General features: G+C 56.1%; 1 protein-coding gene across 1 annotated transcript; it reads right to left on the bottom strand.

Moving 5' to 3' along the window:
- Positions 1 to 403: 403 nt before the first annotated feature.
- Nfatc4 (nuclear factor of activated T cells 4) lies at positions 404 to 9,574 on the bottom strand. Its single transcript, XM_004864078.3, has 10 exons — positions 9,298 to 9,574; positions 7,137 to 8,232; positions 5,490 to 5,652; positions 4,702 to 4,901; positions 4,277 to 4,449; positions 3,632 to 3,772; positions 2,681 to 2,736; positions 2,283 to 2,409; positions 1,518 to 2,099; positions 404 to 784 (listed from the first exon to the last, which is right to left on the bottom strand). Exons 1-10 carry the CDS (start codon positions 9,395 to 9,397, stop codon positions 717 to 719), a joined length of 2,706 nt encoding a protein of 901 aa, XP_004864135.1. The 5' UTR covers positions 9,398 to 9,574; the 3' UTR covers positions 404 to 716.
- Positions 9,575 to 10,131: the final 557 nt, after the last annotated feature.

The raw sequence follows: 10,131 nt of genomic DNA, 5'->3' as shown, positions 1-10,131 counted from the left end.
TTCGACCTTGAGCAAGCACTTGTCCCTCTCTGAACCCAGATTCCTCCTCCGTAAATGAGAGAATAACTAGACTAGTGTTTCCTCACCTTAGTCATGAATCAGATTCACTGTAAGACAAAGAAACTTGAAAAAATTGATTCCTAGATCCCATCCCAAAGTTCCTAAAGGAACCTGAACCCCCAGAAGGAAGAGAGTAGAGAAGACTACTCAAGACCTGGCCCCCACCCAGGGCCCCAGTCAGGAACCCTCTGGACCCATGCTCTCCAGCCCCCCTCCACTAAGAAGCTCCTCGGACTGCAATGCTCCCAGCCAAACTTTACGTCTTTCCAACTTCCAGCCTCCTTGATCCAGAGCATGAGTAAGCTTTACCACCCCTCTCTCCAAAGAGCTCTGGAGCCTGAAGTACTAGTGAGTGACCAGTTTATTACCCATCCTCTTGTCCCCAGCCTCCCAGCACCATAGCCTGCATACAGTCTGGACAGTGTCTTCTCCCTGGCCAGTTCTGGGCCTCAGTCTGTCTCCACCCCATCTCCTCTCCTCCACACTCTCTCTTCCCTGGCCCTTCAAAGCAGCACCAGGCCTAGGGGTCACACTTCAGCTGGGGAAGGGCTGAGGAAAGAGAAACGGGAGTTGGCCCCAAGCTTCTGGAGCTTGCACCCCAGGAAGGAGCCCACGTAGGCAGGGTTGAGGCCAGGGCTGGGGTTGCCAGCAGCAGTTCAGGCAGGAGGCTCTTCTCCAGGAGATGCAGGGAAGCCACTCAGGTCTCGGACAATGATCTCGCTCACTGTAAAGGAGGAGCAGTTGAGTGACTGGGCTAAGAGAAGGCCTCCTCCTTTTCCAACGACCCCCATTCCATTCCAAGCAGGACTTGGTCTAGGACACCTCTAGGCTCCTCTTCCTCTGGCTTCTCTTTCACTGGGCCTCAGATTCCCCAATGTACCTTGACACCTGCTTCTGACCAAACCTTCCCCAACTCCATCCATGTGGGCTCCCAGGCCCCCCTCCCAGCCTGTTCTTCCTGGCTTGGCCTGCAATGTCGGGGCAATCCAGGTCATGGGCATCAAATGTTGGTGTAGCCATTGAGGCAAAACAGGAAGGCTTCTCATCATCAATGCTGACCACAGTCACTGTGCTGAGGGGACACTGAGGCAAGGGAATGTGTGTATGCCTGGGACCTCAGCAAGCCAGTGCCCCTCTCTGAAATTCAATACCTGGATCTGCAAATTCAGAGAGCTGGGTGCACTGACCTTGAAAGTACTTCTAGCTCTGAGATTTTGTGATTTGAGCAGAAGGCAGAGTCAGGAGAAAGGCCAGGGAAGGTACCCCATGCACCCTTCCGAATTAAGTTAACTAAATTCAGGTGGCCACATGTACCAGGACCTTGCTGCTGGGACCCTCCCACTGGCCCTGAGAGGCCAAGGATGCCCAGTCTCTGAGAAGCCAAACTCTAACCCTCAGCAAACATGCAGTGCATTCTCTCACAGCCACTCATATGCACAGCCCCAGTCCACACCCACCTTCCTCCAGCGTGATACCCTGGATAGGAACACTGTCTCGGAAGCCGCTGCTGTAGCCACCCCTGGATTTCTCCTGTTCCGGGGCCCCTTCCCCAGGGCCATATCCAGGCCCTACCTCATTGTATCCCTCAGCAGGTAAGGGAGGAATGCTACTCTGGGGAGGGAAGGGGCCTTCGAGTGGTGGGGATGATGGTAGCGGAGACCGAAAGGGGGCTGGAGGGGGAAACGGAAGTCCTAGTGGAAAAGAGGATCCCCGTTCTCCATACAGGTCACTAGGGAATGGGCGGGGAAGGAAGGAGGCTGGAGGCAGGCGGACACAGCCTGTGGTATCCCCAGTTTCAGGGAACATACGCAGGCCCGGTCTGTAGGATGGTGGGGGCCCAGTCTGGGGATACAGAGCGGGTGTGCCATAGCCAAAGCCTTCTGACAGGTAAGGAGCTTCATAAGCAGGGTCCTCATGGGGATAGGAGGGGTAGGGGGGCCTGGGTGGCGAGAAGTCCATGTCAGTGCCAAAGGGGGGTCCCGATGCTGAAGGGAAGCCCCGGAGAGATGAGTCGGGTAGGGGCTCCTCCTTGAAGATCACTGGAAAGATGGGGGAAGCAGACGGACACATTGGTGAGAGTCTGGCAATGTCCCCACTGCAGGTTTTCCAACCTTTCCCAGGTTTCTCCATCCCTGTGCCCCTCATGATGGGCACTGCATCCCTCTGCCCTGCCTCTTTTCCCCACATTCCTCCACCCTCATGACAGGCTGTTTTAGGCGCACCAGGCAGGAACTTGAAACTCTGGGTAGGACTGCGCTTCCTTCGCCCATTGGAGACATAAAAGTAGACCTGGACTGGCCGGGACACTCGCTTGTTGCTGTACTCGGGGACAGTCAGGGTCAGAGTCACCTGGAGAAAAGCAAAGGATGAGGTAGGGAGCCTTCAGGGAGTGAAGGTCAGCCCAGACCTCCCCAAGACCCACACCTGACCCCCTAGCTTTTTCCATTCACTAAGGAGTAAAGTATTTGTGAGATGAACCTGCTTCCAGAGTAGCCAGACTCCTTCAGAAAAGAATAGATAGCTCTAGAGTTCACTTCCATGGGTAAGGGGAGCTGCTGGAAAATTTCCCAAGTCCTCTCCCCTCTCCCTCCCAGACTAGAGACCCCAGTGACACTAGTACCTCATTGCTCTGCAACCGGTCCACTGTGGCCTCCTCCTCCCATTGCAGCTTTCCATCTGTGCAGGAGGAACAGAGCACTCTGGCTTAACTCCAGGGTCCCTGCCCCCTCTCCTAGTCCCCTGTGATTTCCCCTCCTGCTGGAGCAAGGATAAATTCAAAATGTCCATAAGAAGTCTGGCACACACAGTCTGCTGGGTGTCCACTCAATCCAGTAGAAGAGACAGGGTTTTAAACTGTCCCCAAGGCACAGGAAAGCAATCTAAGGCTAAAGGAAATGGCAAGGCCAGCCAAGGAACTAGAGGGAATTAGTGACAGAGGCAACTTTGAAACCCTCCTACCCTCTCCAAATATCCCCTCCCATGATAATGCTGGCCAGGAAGATCGGAGTGGGAAAGTGCTCCAGCCTGAAAACATGCAGTGAAGCCTCCAGGTCCTGTGACCCAGAACTGCTGGGGACTCTCTGACATGGTCCCAGGGGGCCCAATGTGGGTCTAGGGGCTGGGCTCCCGGTGAGTAAGGTGGCTGCTGCAGTGGGAACTCTCAGTCTTGCCTTGCTCCACCCCTATAGCTCCATCGAGGGACCTTGCAGGCTCTCACAATCATATGTCCCATAGCTCAGAGGGGCCCCGGGGAAGCTGTGAGGGTGTGAGTTACCCTTTCTCTCCATATGCCTTTTCTACATGGGGCAAATTTACCTCAAGGCTGACTCCTTCTTAACAAACAAGATACAAATTTCTTACATTTGTTCAGCATTCTCACCATTTTAGATTGTTGCCATACCCATCTCCCGATGGGAAGCAGACAGTGCAATGGGGGCACAGTCTGTCTGCCCCATTTATAGATAAGGAAACTGAGGCTTAACTCGGTAGCTTTGTCACAGTGCCAGAGATCTTACACCTGCCAGTCCCAAGCTCTTCCTGCCCACCGTCTCTGGCCCAGGTGATTACTCACCAGGGCCCCTCTCAATGAACACCACCTTGGAGTCTGGCAGGAAGTTGGAGCCAGTCAGCACTAATTCTTCACCTCCTCTCACAGAACAAGCGCTGGGGCTGTAGGCCTCCACCTGTGGTAGCTCCTGGGCTGAGCGCTGGGCTGTAGGGCAGTGCAAGGAAGAGGCCAGGCTGGGCTGAGCATGGAGGAAACAGCCTCCACTGCCCACCCTCTGTGGAACAACTGTCACTGGCCCTGGGGGAGCTCACTTAGTGACAGACACACAAGTAAACCAATAGTATCCATGAGCTCACATGGACCATGTAAAGGACCACTCCTAGAACAGAAAGAGTGAACAGGATAGGCCTGGGAGTTACCCAAACAAGTGCACAGGCCACCTCAGGGGCAGCTAGGGGACACGGTCACTCTGGACCAGCCCAGAGAGACAGTCTATAGCAGAGACAAATAGAACCCCACCCTCACCACTCCCACATCCATGGTGGAAGTGAGGGCTGAGTACTCTTTTTTTTTTCTTTTTTTCTGAGTACTCTTTAGGGCTACCCAGGGCAGACAGGGCACAGGACACTATGGAGAGGAAATGGGTGACAAATACACAGACAAGAGAGTTGCAAGAGACAGAGAGATGCCCAAGGCCTCTTTGCTCACAGCACTCGATGGGCACTGACGCTGCCTGCACAGAGACGACCTTCCCGCCGCCTTGGGGTACGTGCACCCGGAACACCAGCCGCACACGTGTGTTTTTTCGCCCGATGTCTGTCTCACCCTTCCGCAGCTCAATGTCTGAATTCCGAAGCTTCAGGATTCCAGCACAGTCAATGCTGAGGGCAAAGAATGGATGAGGAGCCCTCCTAGCTGAAGCTGGAATAGTGATACATCCCCAAAGGGGGAAGCCCCACCATCCAGTCAAAGCCCTGAGACCTTTTAAGGGTGCCTGGGAGGACTACTTTCTAATCCAGAGGTGGCCTTACAAGGTGTAAGCCCAGCTCCTAGCGATGATGTCTACCTCTTCTGGAAAGAGGAAGAAGTGGGCCTTACTGGTCCTAACTCAGGCAGACTTGAAGGGCACTTACTTGGCAGCCATGTTGTTCTCAGGGAGCAGGGTCATCTCCAACACTTTGGTACCACTAACAACAGCTTCATAGCTGGCTGTAGCCACCATCTTGCCCGTGATACGGTGCACTTGATAGAAGGCATGAGGCCGCAGGTTTCTTTCATCTGCAGTGCCGATGAACATCTGTAAGGTCAGTGGCTTCTCACTATAACCTAGGAGCTGGCAGAGAGAGACAGAGGCCACCTAATTAAAAGCCCCAAGGTCTCTTCCTTCATCCATCCCTGGATTTTCAGTCCACCAGGGGGCCGGGACGGTGAAAGATAAAGGATATCCTGGAAGGGATTCCCTGGGGGAACTGGGTACCAGTTGTGGAGAAAACGTGGCCTGGAGTTCACAGTGTTATTCTTGGAATAAAGCCCAAGCTTGGCTGGGCAAAGGAGGAAGAGCTTCCAAGAGAGGCTGGCCCAACTCAATATAGAGAAAACCTAACTCCCAGTGACCTTTGGCCTCAGCTGAACCCCTCCCCCACATCTGGCAGGCCATTTTCCAGAGTAGACTTGAGGCTGGTGTCCCACGGGATGAGTCTAGTGTGTTGGGAGGACAGAAGAGCAGAAAATATATCCGGGTCCTTGAAGTGCACCCCTCCTCCCCCAACTCCAGCCCCTCCCCCAGGCTGCCTGCAGGGTCAGAGCTGAGAGGGAGTGTGGGAAAGGGCAGTGCCATGGGTCTCTGTACTGCTAAAGCGTGTCTGCAAGGATCTGGGATGGGAAAGGAGACAGGATAGCACGCCTGCCCTCTGCCCCTTACCTTGACTACCGGGTGGCCACCAGGAGCAGCTTTGACAGCTCCTCGGCTCCCCTCTGTCTCATAGTGAGCCCGGTGGTGGGCTCTAGGCTGTACCTCGATCCTCAGCTCCAACTGCTCATACTGGCTAGGCAGAGGCCAGTCCAGAGGGGGTAGGGCAGAGGTCCTGGGTAGGAGAGAAGAACACTGATCATCTGCAGCCTGATCCCAGTCAGGACAATGAGGAGTCTGTGAGGGAGGAGTGTCAGCAGGGGGGAAAGAGAAAATCACAGCAGTAGTCAAGTCCAAAAGCCCAGAAGCAGGGGGAGACAAAGGGACTGAGCCCCTGAGGTGAGGATGTGGAAGATGACAACTCCCTGAGACTCTCTTTGTTCCCAGCTCTGAGTACAGGGTTTGGGATTAGGACAGGCAGAATAACACAGTACCACAGACCAGAAAAGGCATTAGACATGAACCCCTTTGTTTTACAAATAAAGAAGCTGAGACCAGCAGCCACTGACAGAACCTAGAACTGATCACTTTCTGCTCCCAGGCCAGCAATCTTTCCACTAGGTGAGACTGAGTAAGTAATGTTCCAGGGTGCTAAAGTGTCTCGGATAAAGTGACTTTTCCTATGTTATGCTCTCAGATACCCTAGGTCAGCAGATTTCAACTGGTAATCAACTCTCCCCAGGTGATATTTGGCAATATCTGAAAACATTTTTTAATGTCACAACTAGTGGAGAGGGTGCTCCTAGTGTCCAATGAGTAGAGGCCAAGGAGGCTGCTAAACCATGCTACTATGCCCAATTCCACCCCGCAAAACAAATTACCCAGCTGAAGATGTCAGTAATGCTGAGACCATAAAACTTTGTCCTATAGGAACCCTACAATATCCTATGTTCTCTCCTCTAGAAACTTCTGCATGACGTCCGCTCAGACTGACATCTCAGGGTCTAAGTTTGTTTGTTTGTTTGTTTGTTTGTTTTGAGACAGGGTCTTGCTATGAAGTTCAAGCTGACCTTGAACTCGATACATAGTCCAGGCTGGCCTCAAATTTGTGGCAATCCTCCTGCCTCAGCCTTCCAAGGGCTAGGACTACAGGTGTGTGTCACCACACCCGGCAGGGTTTAATATTATTGAAATAGGCATCATTCTTTGAGAGTTCAAGGAGTAGAACAGCAAGTTTGCAAATATATGCTTTCTTTTTTAAATTAGCAGTTAGGTTTTAAATCAGATCTGGCCCTAGAAATTACGAGTTAGACAAGGGGGACTTCCTGTAAGACCATAGGGCTAGCACTTCTCTAAAGGGCCAGAGGGGAAGGCTAAAATCCAGACCAAGTTCTGAACTCAGACACAGGGTAGGGCTGGGGGTCTGGGACACCCTAGAGGGACTCTGCCTTTACCTAACTGGTCCTCCTAGAATTGTGTGGGGATGAAGCTTTTTCTAATTGGTCCACAGGGAGATATTGCCCTCTGCAAATTGTCATTCTGAAGAGGTACATTTTTACTAATTCTTCTTCAAATGAGATAAGCATCAGGAGCCCCATAGTTCTCTTCCAAAATGTGGAAGGCACCAAGAACTAAGATCTCTCTTAAAACTGTTCCTTGACCCTCCTGTTGCCCCAGGGGGTTAGAAAGAGCCCTGCTGCTAGATGCAACAACCCTCACCTGAAGATGGGGCTGTGTCCCCCAATCCGAGACTTGGACCAAGCAAGGGGAGACGGCACTGCCAGGTAGTCCATGCTGGCCACCTCCTTCCGGGGACCCCCAGGAGGAGTCACAGCCTCCTCTGCTCCCAAAGGTAGCTTCCCATTGCACGGGGCAGTCTCTTCAGATCGAGGCAGGGCCACTGCCTGCTCGCTTGAAGTTCGCCGGGTCTTCTGGGGAATGCTCTCAGCTGGTGGGGCCCCCACGTAGTCAAAGGGGCCAGGGGAGCCAGCATCCCGGGCCAGAGGTAATGGGGGGGGTGGAGGTGGCTCAGGCCCTTCTTCCCCCAGGCTGCCTCGGCGGGACAGGGCTGGGGAAGCTGAAGATGGGGTTCCAGAACTGGAATAGCGCCTCTTGCCACAAGGAGAGGTAGGCCTGGGAGAGGCTGGGGTGGGCCCAGGAGCGCTGAGGAGTAGCCAGCTATCCTCCGGCCCGCGGCCACCAGGGCTTGGACCATATAGGCTCCAGGGATCCTCTGGGGTCCATGGCCTAGGGGAAGCCCGGGGCGAGGGCAGCGGGGAGCCAAGGCCAAAGCGGGAGGCTGCTTCATTCAGCTCGGACTCCACCTCGTCACAAGCCGCATACAGGGCTGCCTCGTCAGAGGCATCAGAGAAGAAGCTCCAGGAGGACAGGCTGCTGCTGCCAGGGCTGGGGCTGAAGAAGGCGCCCCCACCCTGGCCCCCAGCCTCTCGGTAGCCCCCAAAGCCTTCGGGTGGGGGGTAATCTCTGGGAGAGCCATCCCCCCAGGCATCAGGGTTGTCCTCTAGTGGGGCCGGCGGGTCAGGCGTAGGAGAGATGGAGGTGATGCGGATGCTGGGACACTCAAGAACACGGCCGCCACAAGCGCCCCCAGAACCCCCTCCTGGTCCCCCCAGCCTCACCGACCGGGCAGGCTGGCTCTCCCAGGTGCCAGGTGAAGGGGCTGGGCGGGGTGGTGGTGAGTGCATGCCGGGTCGAGGGGGTGGAGGCCTGGGAATGCCAATAGGGGCAGCTCCATAGGGAGGGGGCTCCCCCAGAGCCAAGCGGCAGCATGGCGGGGCATCCTCTGAGTCCAGTTCTGTCAATGGGAGGGAGGTAGAAGGAGACAGAGAGAGAAGCAGGTGAGATGTCTAGGTTCCTGCAGTGACCAGCCCCCAAGCCCTGCTATGCTTCCCCCTCCTCTGCTAGGAGGGTCTCTGAAGAGCCCCTCAATGCCACAAGACAAAAGCAAAGTTGGAAGTCAGAAGATGGAAACATAGATGCAGGCGTGCCAGACTTTTCCCACTGAGAACCTCGAAATCTGAGCCCAGGGCTCTGGGACCTAGGGTACCAGAGAGGGCGGGCCTTAAGGTGAGAGAGGTGCTTAGAGAGAGGCTGGAGCGGGGCCTCGAGGCGTGTTTAGCAAGACTCTGGGCTGGGCTGGGGGCGACTCACACATGAACCCAATTAGCAGCGGTTCCCAAACCCCCGAAAGGAGCTGGCAGAAGCCCCAGTTGCCATCGCAACCGTGGCCTGAGGGTGTGTAGGGGGGTGCGCTAAGACTGTGGCACTGTGGCGACGAAGAGGTGGCTCCTCCCTCGCTCCCCCCAATCTGGGCCGGGGGTGAAGCGTGCCGGGCCCAGCCGGGTAAGGGGGAGCAGCGGGCAGCGCGGATTTCGTGCGAGCTGCGGCCGCCGCCCCCGGCTCGGTCCCCGCCATCTGCCTCTCATTGCGGCCAGACGGGGGAGGGGGAGGGGCGCCCTGGCGCGGCCTGAGAGCTCCCCCAGCACCGGGCGTCCTGTCTCCCGGACCAGGGCTCGGTCCGCAACCGGCAAGCCCCAAACTCAAACCTCCCCATTCCCTGGCTGCACCCCCCACTCTTGGGACCGCCGTCCCCACCCCCCATCCCAGTGACAGTCCGCCCAGCCAAGAGGCGGCGCACAGCCAACGGCACCCCCACCCCCGCCCCAGTCAAGACCTAAAAAGGAGAAAGTGGTGCTCGGGCCCCCAGCCTCACTTCCGCAGACTAGCTAGCCCCCAGACTCCTCTCAACTTCTGACCCTCTTATCCCCCAGCCCGGGCTAGCTGCCCTAAATTCTCCAGGCTCAGGATCCCGGGCCCTCCACTCACTGACCCCAAGACCCCTTCCCAGCCCCGCACTAACCTTCCCCCGACCCCCCCGCGCCCAGCGGGGGGGCCTCTTTTTCCTCCCCGAACACCAGCTTAAATTCCAGCTCCTCATCCTCGCAGCTTGCTGCCCCCATGGATCCGGCCGAAGCCCCCAGGTCCCAGCCCGGGCGGGAGGGGGTGCTCGGGAGGCTGCTGTATCTTCACGAGGGTGGCTCCCTCCCTCCCTTTCTCTGAGATGCCCCCTCCTCCGTTGCAGTCGCCTCCCTCCGAACGCCCCCTCGTTATTATAGAAACTTTTCCAAACTTTTTTCCCCCAAACTTCTTCAAAGCGCACCCCCCCCCCGCCTCTCTCTGATTGGTTGCCCGGGATGCTCCGGCCCCTCCTCCAGGGATGAGATGGGAAAACCACGCGCCCCTCGTCCTCCCCCACCTTCCCTCCCTCCTCCTCTCTCCATTCCCTCCCCCTCCAAAAAAAAAAAAAAAGAATTGGGAAACAGTCCCTTCAACCGTGACACGACCCTATTAATGCATTGGCCCGAAGTTGTGACAATCATTTCCCGCGGGGAGCCCGGCCCCCACCCCACCTAATCTCAATTTGGGGCTCCGAGTCACAACGCCTTAAAGAGGCCACATCCAGGGTCCCCGTGTGAAGGCCCCAGGGAAGACACTTTCTTAAGTTCTGAAGGCTTCCGTAGCCAGCATCCAGCTGGGAGGATCACCTCTCCTCTCCATTCCCTCCAAGCCTGAGGTCTAGCAGCCTCTGGGGTACAGAGGTTTCCAGGGTGCCCTAAAGAGGAAAAGGCCATTCCCTCCCAGTCACTAGGCTGAGGCCGCTCTACCTGGGCCTTCCGGAAGCTTTTCCCTTCCT

This window comes from Heterocephalus glaber, unplaced genomic scaffold, assembly GCF_053883595.1.
Source record: "Heterocephalus glaber isolate CG9 unplaced genomic scaffold, H.glaber_assembly_v1.0 deba00001662, whole genome shotgun sequence".
Taxonomy (NCBI): domain Eukaryota; kingdom Metazoa; phylum Chordata; class Mammalia; order Rodentia; family Bathyergidae; genus Heterocephalus; species Heterocephalus glaber.
Note: the sequence above shows the minus strand (reverse complement) of the source record. Positions and strands in the feature narration are given on the sequence as shown.